This window comes from Cervus elaphus, chromosome 22, assembly GCF_910594005.1.
Source record: "Cervus elaphus chromosome 22, mCerEla1.1, whole genome shotgun sequence".
Lineage (NCBI taxonomy): Eukaryota > Metazoa > Chordata > Mammalia > Artiodactyla > Cervidae > Cervus > Cervus elaphus.
Window position 1 is genome coordinate 11,958,916 of NC_057836.1, and position 20,863 is coordinate 11,979,778.

Below are 20,863 nucleotides of genomic sequence, written 5' to 3' on the forward strand. Positions count from 1 at the left end.
GAAGAAACTTGCTGAAATAAACTTTGTAAGCCATAAACGTGTACCTCTGTATACAGTTATACATACCCTTCCAGGGAATTCCCTGGTAGCTCAGTCAGTAAAAAATCTGCCTGCAGTGCAGGAGACCTGGGTTCGATCCCTGGGCTGGGAAGATTCCCTGGAGAAGGAAATGGCAACCCACTCCAGTATTCTTGCCTGGAGAATCCCATGGACAGAGGAGCCTGGCGGGCTATAGCCCATGGAGTCACAAGAGTCGGACACGACTGAGCGACTAAACCACCACCACCCTCCCAGAGGAAAAGGAGCTCCTCCTTTAGACGGCTAACCTTTTCTTCTGAGACTGAGATGTCAGTGCTCAGACACAGTAGTTCAGAAACAACACTTCACAGAAAAGTATGTTAGGCTCAGAAACAGTGTATGTTGGTGATCCAAACCCAGGTACTAAAAAATGTTTGAATTCTGATCAGTTATCTGATTGTTCACTAATCTTTGCTTTTTGGCTTGTGAGAATGCTATTAACTTACCTAAATGAGCTTTAGAAAGAATAATACTTAGAAATACTCTGAGATATTTTAGAAAACATATAAATAAAACTTAACCTTACTAATTAGGGTTATTTCCAGTTATAATTATCTTGAAAAAAGCAATACAATGATTTCTGCCTACATTTGTTGAACCTTGGAAATCATTTTATTAATATTATAGTGAATTTCAGTTAAACTTTGTTATATTGGTACTTGATATATAAAATGAAAAAAGCATAATCTCCATTATTTTCAGGTGGGTCAGACTCAACACTGGCTATAAATTTTACAAAATTTCAACAAATTACCTTTGAGTGTTATTTTAAGCTTCATTATATTAAAAAGTATAAATTAGTTATTCTTCTTCTTAAATTTTTAAATTCATTTTTGGCTGTGCTGGGTCTTCACTGCTGTGAGGGCTTTTCTCTAGTTGCAGTGTGTTGGCTTTTCATTGCAGGGGCCTCTCTTCTTGTGGGGCCAGGCTCAAGAGTGTGTGGGCTTGGTAGTTGCAACTCCTGGGCTCTAGAGCACAAGCTCAGTACTTGTGGTGCATGGGTTTAGTTGTTCTGGGGCAAGTGAGATCCTCTTGGACCAAGGATCAAACCAGTGTCTCCTGCACTGGCAGGCGGATTCTTTACCACTGAGCCACCAGGGAAGCCCTGTGAATTATTCTTGAGTTGTTCATTTATCTTTCCAGCTGGGAAAGTTCCTCTTCCGCTGGTTGGACAGCTCTGGGGGCTCCCTTGGAAGAGTGCAGGAGGCAGAGGACAAGAGCTGGATCAGAAGAGAGAATTGTACTGAATTCAGCCCAACAGCTGTCACTGTCAGGCTACCTTCATATCCTATTTTATTTTCTCAACTAGAGGGCAAGGTCTAGAATAGAAAAATGCATTTCTCACTGATTGTAAGATCTTTTTTCAAGTGGACCATTTTTAAAGTCTTTAGTCAATTTGTTATAGCATGGCTTCTGTTGTTTACATTCTGGCTTTTTGGCCATGGGGCATGTGGGATCCCAACTCCCTGACCAGGGATGGAAACTGCACCCCTGTATTGGGCGGTGAAGTCTTAACCCCTGGACCAGCAGGGAAGTCCCCTGAACGATCCTGTTTTGCTTTTTAGAGAAATGAGTTTGGTAGCTTAATCGTGGTCCTGGTTAGGATCACAACAGGAAAGGAGAACCATCCTGCGCACTTTCTATGTGGCAGACTTTCTGTGTCCTTGGATGTGACATCACTCCTGCATTCTGGCAAATATGTGCTAAGCTCATCTTGTCTGTCCATTTCTTGCTCCAGATCTAGAATCAGCCACTTTACCAAAGAGCTCATTTGGTCAGCGGGACACCAGCAGGTTAGGATGCTCAGGGCTGCAGGATTATCGCTGCTTCCAGGCTGTTTCAGTTCAGAGCTGGGAAAAACTTTTTTTTGTAAAGATGAAGAAGATTATGAATGAACAGTAGTATTTTCAATTTAGATTTGAGTCTAGATCTGACCCTTAAAGAAGAAGTTTTTACTTAACTTCTTTTATTTTATACTTCATATATCCTTTTTCCTGTTAAGCTGAAAAACCTTGGTTCCTCACAATAATGATGTGATTGGCTTTTATTGGCTTTATCCATCAGAATAATTCTTCGAAAATACCAATACCAATGTAACCACTATCAATATGCCTTCAGGATGAGCTTTAAAATTTCTTTGTGTTATTTTTCTTCTCATTGGCGTGTATCTTATTGAGAATGTACAGAGAAAGATACGTAATATATAAAGTTAGCTGAAATAATCCTAGGCTCTATGTGGCTATGTCAACAATTTAACAAATAACTAGATTCATCTGTTTACAAAACTCAAGAATTGCTTTCCCCGCTTTCTGATATGACTTTATTTTTATTTATGTAAAACATCCATATGATTCTAGGGTCAAAACTATATATATAAAACTAGGTCCCTTCAGGGAAGACTTGCTTTCAACCCTGCTTCTCCATTCTACTCATTTCCTCTTTTCATAGGAAACTTTGGGGGTAAATTTTAAATTCATCTTTAAATCTTTCTTTATGTACTGTAAGCAGGCATTCACTCTCACAAACATTTCTGCATTCACCCACCTTTCTTACATGAAAAGTAGAATACTGGGGACTTCCCTGCTAGTCCAGTGGCTAAGACTCTGTGCTCCTAGTGCAGGGGGCCTAGGTCCCACCCCTAATCAGGGAACTACAAGCGAACTATATCCCAGGAGCTGCAAGTAAGACACAGGATGGCCAAATAAATAATATTCTTAAAAGAAGAACATTAAATACACTATTCTGCATCTTGCCTTTTCATTTACCAATGTACTCGAGAGATGGCTCCACCTCTCCCTCCATTCTGTTAGATGTACCATAACTGATTCAACCAGCACCCACTGCGGGACACCTGGGTTACCTCCACTCTACTGCTCTTATAATCAACCGGCACCCACTGTCGGTCACCGGGTTATTCCCACCCTACTGCTATTACAAACACTGTCGCAAACACTGCAGTAGCAGTGCTGAGTTACTCTGTGTAATGTCACTCTGTAATTGTGAAAATGTATCTGTATTTCAGGTAGGAACTTCCCACACCCAGCGGTACTCTAAATCTGCTGGAAATTCTGGCATCTTCCCAGGGTCACAGCAGAGGAAAGCTTTTCTCATTCACTGGCAGTAAAAGTTTGGCTGAATTGGCCTTGCTTTCCTTCCCCCTGAACAGCGCTCCTCTGATGTCCCAGCCCCGGCAGAGGTTCTGTTTCAGCTCCCGGCTCATGTCATCCTCATGTTCCATCTCCATTCGCCGTGCGGACCTGATCACAGCCGGTCACAGCACCCTAGGGCTGCTGCTGCTTTCGTGTACACCGTCTTTGCTTCTGACACCTGCGGATTTCCTCTTCTGCCAATAAGTTCAATCACACACATCACAGACTCTGAGAGGGGGTTAAAGCGTATCCAGTATCTTTAGGTTGGGAACAAAAGCATTTCAGATTATCTGAATCAGTCAGATTCTAACAACCTGTCTGCATGTCTTTTCTTCCCATGGATTGAGTCTGTGAGGGTTGGGACAAGCACTCCTTCAGCTATGTGTCAACCTAGTGCCTAGTAAAACCGCTAGTACATGTGTGTGTGTACACACATATGTATCTATATAGTCCTTTTAACACATGTTTGTCAAATTCAAGAATCTATTTCCTAAGGTTGGTACATTTGGGATTGTATTTTACTATTGTTCCAGCAATGAGTTTTATATTTTGAAAGCATTTTCTATGAAATTATCTTTATTAAATAATTCTGTCTCCCCATTTGTATTAATTAAAAATAGACATGCTTACCAAACAGAATTTCTCAAAACTATAAAAAATCTAGCATTATTACCACAATGAGTTGTCTCAGCCAAAAGAAAATGGACATTTTAACTAACCAGCAAAGTTTTATCTCAAATAAAAACATAACTGCTGCTACTTACAATAGCTTCAAAAAGAACCCCAGAATCCAGGCGCTCTGGTTTTCCTAGCTTCACAAAGTTTTTTCCTTTGATTTCCTCGTATACAAATTGATTTATGTAAGAAAAAGGAGAACTTTTGATTATGGATATTCAGGTATTTGTTTTGGTATTTAGGGGATTTTTTTCCTTAAGGCTTCATGTAATCTTCCTCTCTCATCTCAAGGGTATTCTTGGATATGTCACCATTTATGGCTTTAGGTTCATAGGATGTCTGTTCTTTCTACATATTCTGTGTTTCCTATCAAAACCCTACTTTTTTCCCCACTCTCGGTAGAAAGCAAAGAAAACAAACACACAGCAAACTTTCTATTTTCCTTTAAAAAAAAAAAAAAAAGGAGCTTAGGTGTTTTCATCTTATTATAATAATTCCTTAGTTCTCAGAAAGGTTTGTGCGGGACTCCTTGCCTTCCCAACAGACAATCACATATTCCTTCCTCTTTAGCCACCAGAAAGTATTTATTAATCTTAATACATAGTCCTGCTTATTAGGTACGTCTAACTCTTTCCTATATGCCATGCAGACTTTAACTTTGAACTCTGGAGGGACAGCAGCCTATACTTTCTCTTTTTCAATGAACATTAACATGAAGATAAAGATATATCCAGTGTTTAAAAATTAAAAGATACTTTGTAAGAATTTCTAAGTTTTGAGTGCTGTCCTGTTTCTGGCAGGGCTGTGGTGTGGAAGCAGTACACCAAGGTAAAAACTCAGAGCCAGATCCACAAAGCCACAGCGTTCCAGGAATGAAATAGCTCGTAGGCCAACTTGCTAAACTGACCCAAACCAGTGTCTGAAATGAGACTGTTTAAAACAAAGTGCGACTGAAACTTTATTCCTGATCACTGCCTCACTTTCGAGCACACACTTCTCATCTTTGCAGTAAACCTGAAGCAACCCTATTCCAGTTTTAACGTTACCAGCATCATTTCTTCCAGCTCTGTGTGTCCTTAAAGAAACAGAAGCCCCACCTTTTGCAAAATATTTAAGGGAATGCTAGCCAGATACAGTGAGACTCACCGTCACATCTAAGGAAAGACGACAATGTAGGCAGGTGTTTTCTGTTATTCTAGAAACCAGTGAACAGAGGCCAGGGTCCGAGAGCATTTCCCATAGAGTTTTGTCTACGGATCAGGCCATCTGGGTGGCTAAGCACACAGTTAAAATTTTACAGATATGGGGGCCACAAAAAAAGAGAAGTGACACTAAATTCCTTCACATGTAACAGAAAAGACAGATCCCTCCGTTAAAAAAGAAATCTTAGATGGTGTCAAACAGAATCTTAAAAAAATCACTTTCTCAAGAATGGTGGCACAAACCACAGGTATCAATTACAATGCATTTTAACCCAACAATTTCGTGCTGCAAAGCAGAAAAGTTCAGTATTCTCCTTTCAAACAAGACACCCTTTCCTTTAGTAAACATTTATTTAATGCTTTTCATTAAAAACAAAAAAAAAAAAACATTTCCCGTCTGAGAAATAGCTAAGCAGGCAACGGGGTAATCTTCAAAAATTCTAAGCATTTTAAACACACACACACACACACAAGAAAAAAGATGCATTTTAGATAAGAAGGATCAAAATTCTTAAAGTGAGAAGGTCTGAGGGAATTTTATGCTTTCTTTTTACAAAATCATGGTCCATGTATGGAAAAGGAATGAATGGAACTGACTCAGAGTTAACTATAAATCGTACACTCACATGCACGTACACTGAAGTACCTTCAAACAAACCTGGGGATGTGAACGCATTTGGGTTCTTAATGGAAACCACCCACGCTGAGAGCAACTGACATAGGGCCAGACCCTCAGCTCCAGCTTGTCTTCCTGTTCTGAGACCTCACCACAAAAGGATTTCTCTGTACCTGTGGGCTCTCACAAACTTTTATACGTGGTTAAGTTGTTGGAATCAACAAACACTGACCAACGCATTCTAGGTATCTTCTCTAGTCTCCAAAGTTACTTTTTTGTGTGTGTGTGAAATTGAGCTAAATAGCTTTTAGTCTTTTGTGTAAAGGAAAATAATCCTGACATTTATTAAAATCAGGCCTTTCTTAAAAAAAAAAATCTTAATTTAAAAAAGTATCTTAAATGATCTCCTATACTTAAAACTGTAGAAATACTTCACTGATCATTTCAATTAACTCAAGTATTTGAAAAACTTTGATTTCTAGAAGTAAACAAGAAGTACTCGGCATAGATTTGATTCTAGTAAGGAATGAATACTCATTAAGGATCATTTAAAAGGAATTAGTGGCTGAATAAATTAGTGAAACTTGACAGCAAACCAGTCAATCCTAAAGGAAAACCCTGAATACTCATTGGAAGGACTGATGCTGAAGCTCCAATACTTTGGCCACCTGATGAGAAGAGTCGACCCATTGGAAAAGACCCTGATGCTAGGAAAGACTGCAGCGGGTAGGAGGAGAAGGGGGCGACAGAGGATGAGATGGTTGGATGGCATCACTGACTCAATGGACATGAGTCTGGGCAAACGCCAGGAGATGGTGAAGGACTGGGACACCTGATGTGCTGCAGCCCATGGGGTTCCAAAGAGTCAGACACGACTGAGTGAATGAACAACAAGAAGACAGCAAAACACACCTGCTACTGGAGGCATCATTTTCTAAAACACATCAATAAGGAACTGGGGCTGGGGGATAGAGTAAACGTGAAGAGGAAGTTTACACAGGATCCAGAGTCACACAGCGTGAAACTCCAAACGTCTAGGAGTCAATAAAAAAGTACACATCAAAGTAAGAACCAGCAACGAGCTGGTTCTCGAACTGAATGAGCAAAGACAACTGTGGTTAAAGGCACGGGGGACCGGAAAATTCCTCCCAACAGCTATTTGGAAGTAGCTGATTAGTGACCACAGCTGGGCTGTGAGGGTCAGAAGTTGGAAGGTGCCCTGGAAGCCCTGCCATAGAGCACCTCTCTTCCACCAGCAAGTCCTGGTCCATCTCCTCTCAGTCCCAGGACAGACTGGGAACTCAGGCTGGGGCAGGGGCGTAGGGACTAGGAAGTGGGCCCTGCATGTGTCCAAAGGTGACCCAACTCTTAGCAACAGCTTCTAGGACATTCTGGGTCAGAACAGCCTATCCAGTTCACATCTCTGCAGCCACATCACCATGGGTACCCGTGTCTGCAACTGGGTTCATCTAATCACCCCAAACTGTAGCTCTATTTTGGTGGCAGTCACACTCCACCCGAGGACCGAAGTCACCTCTGGACTGCCTACACATGTGCATGTAGGTTTCACTTTCTTAAATCATGTAGAAAACAAAAACTACAGTTACAAAACACTGTTACAACAATACTAGCTTTTATAATTGCCCAAGTATTTACCTCTGTTGAGGTCTTTATTTCTCCATGCCAGTTTCAGACTACTGTCTAGTGTCTTTTCATTTCACCTTGCAGGACGCCTGTCAGTATTTCTTGTTGGGCAGATCTAGTGGTCACGATCTCCCGCAGCTTTTGCCTAACTCAGAATGTCTTAATTTCTCCCTCGTTTTTCAAGGATAGCTCTACTGGATATAGGATTCTTGGTTTCTTTTAGTTCTTTGAATATATCAGCCTCCCCAAAGAAGTCTTCGTCTTCTGGATTCCAAAGATTCTGATAAGAAATCTGCTGAAAATCCTATTGAGGATCCCTTGTATGTGATGATTTCTCTCCTCATCTTTTCAAAGTCTGACTACAATGTGTCTCATTTTGAATTCACGTAACTTGGAATCTGCTTTCAGCAAATATGGGACGTTTTCACTATTATGTCTTCAGATATTCTCCCTGCCCCTTCCCCGCACCTCCTCCTTCCCATGATGTGCATGCTGGTCCACATGATTCTGCCCCAGGGGTCTCTAGGCTCTGTTCACTTTTCTTAAGTCATTTTTCTTTCTGTTCCTCAGCCCTGATAATTCCCATTATCCTATCCTCAAGTGCACGGATTCTTCTGCCTGCTCAAATTTGTTCTGAACACCTCTAAGTGAATTTTTCATTTTGGCTAGTGTACTTTTCAACTCCAGAATTTCTTTCTTGGTTTCTCTTTAGATTTTCTCTCTTTATTGATATTTCCATTTTTTCACACACCATTTTCTTGACACACCCATTCCATTTCTCTGCCCATGTACATATATGATAATAACAGTATTTTATTACCAGAGTTATTGTGATGGTAATTTAGGGTTGTAAGCACATAGCTTTTCAAATTTGGCTGCTTAAGAATCAGTCTATCTGATTTCAGATACTGAGTTCTCTCAATTAGACTTCTCTCTCATTCAGTCAACAATTTCTAAAATAATTGTTGAAATGAGAAGATATCTTTTGATATAAGGTGGGGAAGAGATTTTGGCCTGTTGAGATTCTGAATTTTTCAGACTGAGCACAGTCCTTTATGCAAATATATTTTCACTGTAATTTAGGAAAGAATTTATTAAAGTGCTATTTATCACGAGACAGAATTACTGGGTTATGTGGATCACAATAAACTGTGGAAAATTCTGAAAGAGATGGGAATACCAGACCACCTGACCTGCCTCTTGATAAACCCTATATGCAGGTCAGGAAGCAACAGTTAGAACTGGACATGGAACAACAGACTGGTTCCAAATAGGAAACGGAGTACTTGGTCAAGGCTGTATATTGTCACCCTGCTTATTTAACTTATTTGCAGAGTACATCATGAGAAACGCTGGGCTGGAAGAAGCACAAGCTGGAATCAAGATTGCCGGGAGAAATATCAATAACCTCAGATATGCAGATGACACCACCCTTATGGCAGAAAGTGAAGAGGAACTAAAGGGCCTCTTGATCAAAGTGAAAGAGGAGAGTGAAAAGGTTGGCTTAAAGCTCAACATTCAGAAAACTAACATCATGGCATCTGGTCCCATCACTTCATGGGAAATGGATGGGGAAACAGTGAACAGTGTCAGACTTTATGTTTTTGGGCTCCAAAATCACTGCAGATGGTGATTGCAGCCATGAAATTAAAAGACGGTTACTCCTTGGAAGGAAAGTTATGACCAACCTAGACAGCATATTAAAAAGCAGAGACATTACTTTGCCAACAAAGGTCCATCTCGTCAAGGCTATGGTTTTTCCAGTGGTCATGTACGGATGTGAGAGTTGGACTGTAAAGAAAGCTGAGCGCCGAAGAATTGATGCCTTTGAACTGTGGTGCTGGAGAAGACTCTTGAGAGTCTCTTGGACTGCAAGGAGATCCAACCAGTCTATCTTAAAGGAGATCAGTCCTGGGTGTTCATTGGAAGGACTGATGCTGAAGCTGAAACTCCAATACTTTGGCCACCTCATGCGAAGAGCTGACTCATTGGAAAACACTCTGATGCTGGGAGGGACTGGGGGCAGGAGGAGAAGGGGACGACAGAGGATGAGATGGCTGGATGGCATCACCAACTTGATGGACATGAGTTTGGGTAAACTCTGGGAGTTGGTGATGGACAGGGAGGCCTGGCATGCTGCGATTCACGGGGTTGCAAAGAGTTGGACACGACTGAGCGACTGAACTGAACTGAATGATATAGCTAAATGCTACTGAGTGGCTCAGACGGTAAAGAATCTGCCTGCAATGCAGGAGACCTGGGTTTGATCCCTGGGTCAGGAAGACCCCCTGGAGAAGGAAATGGCAACCCACTCCAGTACTCTTGCCTGGAAAATCCCATGGACAGAGAAGCCTGGTGGGCTACGGTCCATAGGGTCGCAAAGAGTCGGACACGACTGAGCGACTTCACTTTCACTTTCCTCTAAGTGAATTTTTCATTTTGGCTACTGTACTTTTCAGCTCCAGAATTTCTTTACGGTTTCTCTTGAGATTTTTCTCTATTGATATTTCCATTTTTTCCACACACCATTTTCTTGACACATCCATTCCATTTCTCTGTCCATGTACATATATGATAGTAACAGTATTTTATTACCAGAGTTATTTGTAATGGTAATTTAGGGTTTTAAGTACATAGCTTTTCAAATTTGGCTGCTTAGAATCAATCAGTCTAACTGATTTCAGATACTGAGTTCTTAATTAGAATTCTCTCTCATTCAGTCAACAATTTCTCGGATAATTGTTGAAATGAGAAGATATCTTTTGATATAAGGTGGGGAAGAGATTTAATCTGTCGAGATTCTGAATTTTTCAGACTGAGCACAGTCCTTTATGCAAATTTATTGTCACTGTAATTTAGGAAAGAATTTATTAAAGTGTTATTTATCATGAGACAGAATTACTGGGTTATTAATGATATAGCTAAATGCTACTGAGTAGCTCAGATGGTAAAGAATCTGCCTGCAAGGCAGGAGATCTGGGTTTGATCCCTGAGTCAAGAAGATTCCTTGGAGGAGGAAATGTCAACCCATTCCAGTATACTTGCCTGAAGAATTCCATTGACAGAGGAGACCGGTGGGCTATAGTTCATGGGGTCACAAAGAGTCGGACATGACTGAGCAACTAATACACACAAAGGATACTGAAATCTCTAACCAAAAGCCCGTGATGATGGCAACACATTTTGGTGTAGCAATCATCAACGCTGGCAGTGGAGTAACACGGTTTGTTCTGAATCCTAGCTCTGTCACTTACCAGCCATGTGACTCTGGGCAAATTTCTCGCTCTCTCAGCATCTCCTCTGTACAATAAGGATAACTGTACTCCACAGGGTGGTTTCTGTGAAATTATATGACTTAATTTGTGTGAAGCACTCAAAACAAGCTTTAATTCAATAAAATTTGGACATTCGTATCTGTGAATGCTTTTTCAAGAAAGCCAGACAGTAGTACAGATGGTTTAATTTGGTCATGTGGGCTGTCCATGGGAAGGGTACTCTGTGACGGTTAGTGCTGCCGTTTATCTAACATCACTCCTCTTGTTTCCTTGATTACAAGTATCACTTAATTCCATAATCGATTTTAATAAGTATTCACATTCTTTCAAAGAGACCAAAAGCAGCAGGAACAGATTCTCTGGCGAGTACTGATTTGATTCCTACCAAGAGAAGCTGAGTGGGAGAAAGGTGAACCACCCTGAACCTGTCTTCTTACTCACACTTAATGAGATCCTCAGACCAAGGTCAAGGGGCTCAGGAAGCAGCTATAAATCATGCCACCTGACAGACAGCGAGGGGGCAGGAACAGGAGGGGCACATGCAGAGGGGCAGGAAATCGAGGCTGATTTATTTGCATTGAGACAATTCAGGAGGGATCAGAAAGATTTATAAATTCCCTGCGGCATCACAGAAGGCGGCAGTCTGACAATAGGAACGGCAAGCGAGATGTGATGCTCGAAATGAGGGGAAGAGAGGGTCTTATCAAATTTTGTGAAGAATCTGCCTACATCTGGAACTGATGACAAAAGAGACGGAACAGATGGAGGGAAGGAGACTGGGAGGAATTCAGATTTCCCCGTGTCTCCCAGCCTCTGGACTTCACCAAACTCCAGGCAGGCAGAACTCATCAAAATGGGATCCATTTCTTTGTAGGATATGAAAAAGGTTTCAGAGGGATAGTGAGTAACCAGGATTTTTTTTCAAACTTTAAAATGCAATATTTACTACTTTCGTAAGATAAGCAAATGTCTATAGACAGATTTATACAATCCTTACATATTGTTTCCTTACGCTTTACAACTGCTTCTTTTAAAACTGTTCCTAATTTCAGCAGTTAGCAGATAATACAGCTATAGGTAAATATACCGACTTGTCAAAAATTGGAAAATACAGACTTTAGACCTCAAAATCAGTTTCATCTATCCATCCAATATTACAGATGAGGAAGATAAGACCCAGAAAGGTTAAGTGAAGAAGCTTGTGACTTGATTAAGAAAACCAAAAGAATAAATTTGTGTCCAACACTTAGATATCAAGAGATTTATAAATGAAGGGGGTCAAAGAGTAGAGACTTCCAGTTATTAAATCCTGGGGCTGTGATATACAGCATGGTGATAACGGTTAACAACACTGCCTTGTATATTTGAAAGCCGCTGAGAGTCAAGATCTTAAAAGTTTTCATCACAAGAAAAAACTGTGGTGATAGATGTACACTGACCACAATACACACATAAATACAATTACTATGTTGCACACTGAAAACTAACATGATGCTGTATGTTGATTACATCTCGGTTTTTAAAAAAGAGTGTCACGTGTGGATTCGAGGTGTGGGGGGAATGGGTGCTGGGTAACAGGGGCTCATGTCTTGCACGGTCACAACGAGCTGGAAGTAGATGATCTTATTTGAAAAGCAGAAACACAGAGACAGAAATAGAGAGCAAATGTAGGGACACCAAGAGGGGCGGTGGGGTGTGTGTGGGGGATGAATTTGCAGACTGGGATTGACACAAATGTGCTACTATACATAAAACAGGTAACTGATGAGAACCTACTGCACAGCACAGGGGACGCCACTCACTGCTCCTTGGTGACATGAGTGGGCAGGAAGTACAAAAAGAAGGAGACAGACGTGTACACACAGCTGATCCACTTTGCTGCACGGCAGACACTAATACTGTAAAGCAAATGTACTCCAATCAAAAATAAAACAAAGCGCCTGCCTCCCTGGACAGCTTTTGCCCAAGAGAGGGCAAATGTGTGAGGGCAAATAAGCAAAGGATGGCTTTCCAAAGGCAAGGAAGAAAACTGATTCCATGGCTAGGAAATTCCAAACTACAAAGATGAGTCTTGAAGTGAAGATTAAAGCAGAGATTAAGCTGAGGAAGTAGGAGGCAATTCCAGGGGGGAGGATGGGGAACGGAAAACGCTTTGCATCCAGTTCCTTTCAAATAAATCTGGATGCCATTGGCAGGAAACATGGAGCTGATCCTAATGTTTGTGGTGGTTTAAGAGGAAGAAGTATGTATACTGAAGACTTTATGTAAGACTTAATATGTAAGAATCTAGGACTGAACGGAGGCAGGATAATTAAAACGAGATGAGCACGTTTATCTGACCAAGTCAGCACAGGCAGTTGAGCCATGAAATAGGGATTGACCTGTAATTGTCTACGCTGTCAACTTCTGGATGCAGTATATCCTAACCAGACAGGTTTCACTCTCCACAGAGGGGATAAGGGCTCACAGGATAGCTGGGAGGGTGGCTTGTGGACACAGCAGGTCCAGGACAGAGCAGGCAGGCCAGAGCCGCACATGGAGGAGGGTCCTTCGGCCATGCTGGGCACCGTGTGTCCTCCGAGGAATGACTGCCCTGGCCAAGCACCTGACTTCAGCAACATGTGGGGAGTGGATACACGGACGGTCCCAAGGCTGGCCTCGTCATCAGGAGGAGGTGCTGGGTAAGAGGGACACACGTCCAGAGTGCCTGCTACAGCACTCATGCTCCCTCTGCACTTGCTGCTTGCTTGCTTTCTTTGTTCACTGACATTGTAGCTTTCCTGTTTCTGTTCTCTTCTCATAGAACAAAAAATCATTTTATTGTTCTCCCTTCAACATCAGAGGTCACTTTTAAAAAAATTAATTAATTGTAATTGGGGGATAATTTCTTTATAGTATTGTGGTGGTTTCTGCCACACATGAATCACCCACAGGTGCACGTGTACCCCCATCCTGAATCCCCCTCCCACCTCCCTCCCCATCCCATCCCTCTGCGTTGTCCCAGAGCACCGACTTTGAGTGCCCTGCCTCATGCATTGAACTCACACTGGCCATCTATTGCACATATGGTAATATACATGTTTCAATGCTATTCTCTCAAATCATCCCACCCTCCCCTTCTCCCACAGAGTCCAAAAGCTTGTTCTTTACATCTGTGTCTCTTTTGCTGTCTTGCATATAGGGTTGCTGTTACCATCTTTCTAAATTCCATACATATGCATTAATATACTATATTGGTGTTTCTCTTTCTGACTTACTTCACTCTGTATAATAGGCTCCAGTTTTGTCCACAGAGGTCACTTTTTTAAAAAAAAATTTATTAATTGTGTTGGGTCTTAGTTGCAGCACTCAGGCTTAGTTGCCCCATGGCATGTGGGATCTTAGTTCCCGTACCAGGGGTGGAACCTGTGTCCCCTGCACTGGAAGGAGGATTCTCAACTACTGGACTGCCAGGGAAGGCCCTAGATGTCACTCTTAAGCTAGTTTAATACTCAGATGAATGGCTTTCCCAGCTGCTCCAGAGCTGGTGGCCAGGGCCCAACGCTGGGGACAACGGAGTGCCCAGGAGGTCGCATCCCAGACAGAGCCTGCTCAGGGGCACCACTGTCTGCTAGGTCGGCCCTGGGCACACACCTCCTCTGGCCTGAGACTGGTGTGTGGGTGATGCTGAGTCTGGCAGAAGGAATCTTGATGTCATGGGGAGCAAACAGTCACGCATGAGGGCCCCTTGCTCAGAGAGGGAGCGCTCAGAGCGTTCAGTCCTAAGTCCTAGAGTCTTCAGTCCTGAGGATGTGGGGGTGAGTGAGGGAACGGAGATGAGCACATACTCAGGGGTCAGACCTACTGATCTGACAAGGAGCAAGGCCCTGAACACAGAGGAAGAGGGCGACAGGCCTGGTGAGGACACACCTGTCCGCCCCCACAGGCCTCTTGGGGGCGGAGGCGGCAGGAGACAAGCGGGCTCTGCTGTGACGTCTCATCTGCTTTCTGAGGTTATAGCAGTCTTCCCGAGACCTGAGCAGACACTTGAAATCACACAGCACGTATTTCTCCACGTCTCAGTGTTTCCGAGCCGTGCCCCCTCTGTCACATGTGTTCCTGTCCAGGGCTGAGCAGTGTCTCACGCAGGAAGACACTGCTATTTGCTGCTCACTCACTGCTCAGGGTGGCCAGCCTGCAATGACCCTGACGCTGTAGGGCAGGTGGACATGGTCCACAGGATGAGGGGAGTGGTGGTGGCCCCACTGAGACGGGTTATAACATCCTGGCTGCTCTCTCCCCTCCCTGGATTGCTTGCCTAAGGGGGATCCAACCCCACATACTGAGCCACCCCATAGAGGAGCCCAAATGGAACAGAGCCCAGGGCCATGGGAGTAACTCTGGGAGGAAGCCCTGTGGCCCCAGCCACGAGCCAGGTAAGTGCAGGCCTGGCCAAGAGCTGGACTGCGTGTTCATGGGGGTGCCGGGTGAGAATAGCCAGCCTGAGCCGGTATCCTGGGCCTGCGTGGCGGCTGTCAGAGCCCTCAGTTCTGCCTGATGAAGCCACAAGTTGGGGGAGCACCGTGAAGCTGGCCCACGGGTCACAGCAGCTCCCTGGGACGGGTCACCTGGTAACCAGGTGGCAGACACAACGTGGTAACAGACAGTTACTTAATGTATGACTCACCGAATTCAGATGCTTTTCCATGCTGGATCTACTGAAAATACTTGGGGCAACAGTAAAGTACCTCTTTTCCATTGAGAACTTCAAGAGATCAGGGAAATTAAGCGGCCTTGTAATGCTTGACAAGTAAAACACACACACCACAACAGAAAACTAAGGATGCTTACGGAAATACCCGACTGAAGAGGACAGGGTCTCCAACTTCTGAAAGGACCCTGTGAGTGGCCGGGGGGCGGGGTGGGGGGGCGGGATGCAAGGAAGGAGAGTGAAAACCACTGTGAAAAGACTGTAGGGACAGAAGGTGATGTTTGGCCTGGGAGAGCCCGAGGAGGCTTGGCATCAGCTCGCTTCCCCCGGGGGAGACACCTTTCTGCAGGACACGCACCGGGACACCTCAGCTTACCACACAGCTGTGTGGGACGCACTGCCTGTCTGGAGATCTTGGTTCTCTCTGGAGACACTAACTGATCTCCACTAGCTGTCCCCTGATAAAATGGGGGCGGGGTGCGGCAGGGATGAATAACATATAAACATACAGACACAGGGCAGCTCACTTGAGTTTTCTGCAGCCGCTGCAGAAGCACAGGTATGTTATCTACCACCCCTCAGACTCCTCAGTCAGCTGAGCAGGCTCATTCATTTGAAATTCTTCTACTGAGTGTAACAGAAACTGATCATTTGTTCAGAAAATATGACATAAGGACCAATTAGAATCAATCATGGCTCTTAAAATGAGACAGAATGAGCAACGTGGGACTGAGTGACAAAGCAATATTTTCTTTGTTCAGTTTCCTGCTGTACTATGAAAGAAGTCTTTTTGGTCAGACGAGGTGATATGAAAATGCTTATGTGTCAGAATTCTTAGAAATGCTGAATAAAATAGGTGAACCTTCCACAAAGGGGAAGCTTTCCTGATCCTGCATCACCAGCACCCAGAAGAGGACAGAAGTTCACGTGACTCCGTCTCTTAAAGGGGTGATGATCCAGGGGTCCCAGTGCTTAAGTGGGTATTACCTACATAAAAGTGAAAGTTGCTCAGTCATGTCTGACTCTTTGAAACCCCACGCTCTATACAGTCTCCAGACCAGAATACAAGAGTGGGTAGCCTTTCCCTTCTCCAGGGGATCTTTCCAACCCAGGGATTGAACCCAGATCTCCCGCATTACAGGCAGATTCTTTATCAGCTGAGCTGCAGGTATTACCTGCGTAAGCGGCAAATATTTTTGTTCATGAGACTGGGTTGTTTTTGCTGGTCACCCTTCCATCTTGTAGAAGGGGACACCTTCTTGTGTTTTCTCAGCAAAATCAGTCACACAAATAAAGTCTATTGATAAGCAATTTTAATGTCTACAAATAGAGAAAATTTCCTTATTATGTAAATACTGATTTCTGCTAATTCGAATGTTAAATATTATGCTATCAACTGACGACTGATCCTCGAGAAGTAGAAAAGAAGAAATTCCTTAACTTGACAAACTCTTTTCTACTCCGATCACTTCAGGCAGAAGAGCAATCGTGGGCAGCCAAAGTGCACATGAAGAGTGATGGAGCAGCAGGGGAGGAAGTGAGCAGGTGGGAGCGGACCCTGCCAGCGGTGCAGGACTGGCCCCTGAAGTGGGAGCAGCACAGATAAAGAGGACTCGGATTTCAACAGTCAGCTTTCTCCTTACTTTCAAAGGGGAAAACATTCCCCCCCACCCAGTTTTAAAGTTGTGGTAAAGTATACATAAAATTTACCATTTTAACCCTGTTTAAAGCAGTGTATAGTTATGTCTGTTAAGTATATTTATATCGTTGTGCAACCATCATCAAAGAGGAGATTTCTAGTTTTTATTTTCACAAATAAATGGGCTCACAAAGTATCCAGCATTAAATCTGGGGAAGGTTTTGGGTGGAAGAGAAAAGGGCAAGACGTTTCTCTCCCTGTCAGAGCCCTGAAGAACAGGAAATCAGCTAAATGAAAATATACTTGGTGCCATCTGATGAGATGCAAAAAACAAACCTTCTCGCCAGTCGGTGGTATGAGCGCATCTGCTCCACTTCACTGCCGCCTGCCCTGACATGTGTGGCCTCTGGACCTGGAGGCACGTCTCAGGACTCTGACAACCCTTGAAGATACCCCACAGCGCTCGCCAAGGCCATACAGTGGCCAGTGCTGTGGACCCCTGGGGCCTGACCCAGAGAGACGTGCAGAAATGAATAAAAACCACCACCAACCAAAAACACCCTTTTCAATTCAAGTGGGCAGAACTGCACTAATTTCCCCCAGCCACTGCAAAAGTTAAGAAACATTCTCCTAAGATGTGTGACACCTCCTCAACCAGTCCTCTTACCGAGAAGGCTCTGTGCTTCCTGGACGGAGCCAGAGGCTTGAAGGCTGAGGGCTCTGCTGGGGAAGACGAACTGGACATGGGTCAGACGTCTGACCTGCGGGCACAGCTGGCAAAGATGCGGGCAGCCCCCACCCCCTGCCCCCCATCAGTCATACCTGCTGCTTTAGCTGCTGTACCAGCCGATCCTTCTCCCGCTTCAGGGCAGCCACTTCCTCCTGAGTCTTCTTCTTCGAGGACGACAGTTCCAAGAGAGCTATGTTGGCATCTTTTTCACTGATGGCGGCCAGAAGGGCTTCCTGCCTGCATGAGAGAGAACGCGCCCAGACTTCAGCCCTCACGGCCATCCTCTTGGCTAACTACCATCATCACCCCATTTATGGGGGTAGAAGCTAGGTCTCAGCTGCCCAAGTTCACACCTGAGCTTGGGGTCTGGGCAGGAATCCCATTCAGGTCCTCTTGACTCTAAATGTTTTTATCAGATCGTTACACTGACATCTGAATAAAGAGTTCCTTAGATCCAGTTGTAGTTAAACTTGGAAAAGTATACAACATTAACAACTTTTTTTTTTCCCCAGGTAAGAACTATCCTGTCATTTACATGTTTTACTGATTTGACTCATCCTTTTGATAAGTATTCTGTGGCTTCCAGAGAAACCAGGTACCACTAAAACTGAACACATTTTTATGTACAGAATGTATAACAAACCGCAAACATTAGTAAACAGGATTTAGGAACCCAGTCAGCTGTTCCTGGGGCATCTATGGATCTCTTTATCTCATCAATACAAAGAAGTTTCCAGTCAGAGCTGTATTTTTCATACTGTTCATGGTGTTCTCAAGGCAAGAACATTGAAGTGGTATGCATTTCCCAATTTCAAAATTGGGAAATCAGTACATCAAGGCTGTATACTGTTACCCTGCTTATTTAACTTCTGTGCAGAGTACATCATGTGAAATGCTGGGCTGGATCAATCACAAGCTGGAATCAAGACTGCTGGGAAAAATACCAACAACCTCTGATATGCAGATGATACCACCTTTATGAAAGAAAGCAAAGAACTGAAGAGTCTCTTGATAAAGGTGAAAGAGGAGAGTGAAAAAGCTGGCTTAAAACTCAATATTCAAAAAATGAAGATCATGGCATCCGATCCCATCACTTCATGGCATATAGATGGGGAAACAATAGAAACAGTGACAGATTTTATGTTCTTGGGCTCCAAAAATCACTGTAGATGGTGACTGCAGCCATGAAATTAAAAGACGCTTGCTCCTTGGAAGGAAAGCTATGACAAACCTAGACAGCATATTAAAGAGCAGAGACATCACTTTGCCAACAAAGGTCCATCTAGCCAAAACTATAGTTTTTTCAGTAGGCAGTTACAGATGTGACAGTTGGACCATAAAGAAGGCTGAGCGCCAAAGAACTGATGCTTTTGAGCAGCTGTGGTGCTGGAGAAGACCCTTGGGAGTCCCTTGGACTGCAAGGAGATCAAACCAGTCAATCCTAAAGGAAATCAACTCTGAACATTCATTGGAAGGACTGATACTGAAGCTCCAATACTTTGGTCACTTGATGCAGAGAGCCAATTCATTGAAAAAGACCATATGCTGGGAAAGACTGAGGGCAGGAGGAGAAGGGGACTGACAGAGGATGAGATGGTTGGATGGCATCATCGACTCAATGGACATGAGTCTGAGCAAACTCCGGGAGACAGTGAAGGACATGGAAGCCTGGTGTGCTGCAGTTCATGGTGGTCGCAAAAAGATACGACTTAGTGATTGAACAACAACGGGGCTTTATTTGGCAATGATCTGCACACTTTGAAACAACAATTTAAACTCTACTGATTCCACGTGGTTTAGCTAAAAACTATTTTTGGTTCATATCCAGAAGGAAAAGAAGGTGGGATTTTAGGGTGGGGGTGGGATGTTGAACTAAGAAATTTACAAAATAATCAGAAGGAAGCTGGTGAACAATTAGTCTCATAGTCCAAATGAATTCCTCTGGAGCTCATCTTTTATGGAACAAGTCATCTGGAAGAAGACAGCTTTGATTTACAGGAACTATATAAGTGGCCTGAGCTTTTGACCCGAGGAAGTGCTGAATCTGAGAAGGCACTGCCCAAGTTTAACCTTGCTTCTGTCTCTTGTTAAGATAATTAGGCTTCAATAGCAGTCATATGGAAGAGTTTTAGTTCAGCCACAAACTGGAAGGCTCTCTTTTGAATGTTCTGACAAGGATATTCCGTATTTGGATGGGGAGGTCTGGGGAACTCTGAACAAGCGGTCCTAACAAATGGAAGATGTAGGTCAGTTTACGTCACGGAAATGAAGATTTGTTTAATGAGTCTTTGCTGTTGGAAGGGAAGATTCACTGACCCCAGGATAACTTTCCACTGTCCCTACTTTCTGTGACTCTAAGAAATGGCAGATGGCTTATCCCATGAAGCTCTAGTCGACACCAAAGGGATAACGACAGTCTAAATATATCCACTGACCACTTGAAAAAAATATGTTAAGTGGTGAAATGAGCTTAAAGGTGAAGGAGTTCAAGATGGTCTCGCTCTGCGGTTTCCTGCTGATTGCTGTCATCTGTTCCCTTTCGGGGAGCACGGAGACTGACAAGCTGGAATGAGAAATGCACTTTTTCAAGAAGGGGGCTGCGTTTCTGTGCATCCAAGTCAGAATCACACATTTAGCAACAGGCAAGTAACAGAAGACGAGTGAAAGAGAAATTATTCTGTCCAGTTAGACCAAGTCATGAGAATGCTTGCTCAATGCCAGACAAAAGGCCACGGGATCTGAGTTCCATTCTGTGCTTAAGGAAAGAAGCATGACAATATGAAATACTAATAAGCAGCCTATGTTGTTGAAGCATCTTGACTGAATTCAAGCATCTTGACTCTTATAAACGATATGCTTGGCCAGCTAATATGGTAGAGTTATTCTCTGGGGTAAAATGTCACATTCTCCAAATGCAATATAACAGATGACAACTCAGACTCTAAATTTTAAAATAAAGGATGTGGCATTGGCGTCTGGGCCATTGGAATGGTGCCTCCTTAATAAGATACATGTTTTGTAGACTTTTTCCTTTTTCTATATGATTCAAATAGAAATTTTATGTCATGGATGCTATTTATTTCTTATTGAGTGTTCATTATATAGCTCATTGATAATATGCTATGAACTGCACAGAATCAAAATTTCTCTCCCAATACCCAAGGC

The 20,863-nt window shown here is 43.3% G+C and overlaps 1 protein-coding gene and 1 long non-coding RNA gene across 18 annotated transcripts in view; both read right to left on the bottom strand.

The window, feature by feature from the left end:
• ERC1 (ELKS/RAB6-interacting/CAST family member 1) overlaps positions 1-20,863 on the bottom strand; it is a 270,621-nt gene that overhangs the window by 48,277 nt on the left and 201,481 nt on the right. For all 17 annotated transcript variants that reach the window (XM_043881904.1, XM_043881901.1, XM_043881894.1 and 14 more), the window contains one exon: positions 17,791-17,935. In XM_043881904.1, the coding sequence (XP_043737839.1) occupies positions 17,791-17,935 (145 nt within the window). The remainder of the gene's footprint in view (positions 1-17,790; positions 17,936-20,863) is intronic.
• On the bottom strand, positions 277-17,772 carry LOC122680483. The gene is made up of 3 exons (XR_006336704.1): positions 14,901-17,772; positions 7,833-7,838; positions 277-287 (listed from the first exon to the last, which is right to left on the bottom strand). It is a non-coding gene; the product is annotated as an uncharacterized LOC122680483 (long non-coding RNA).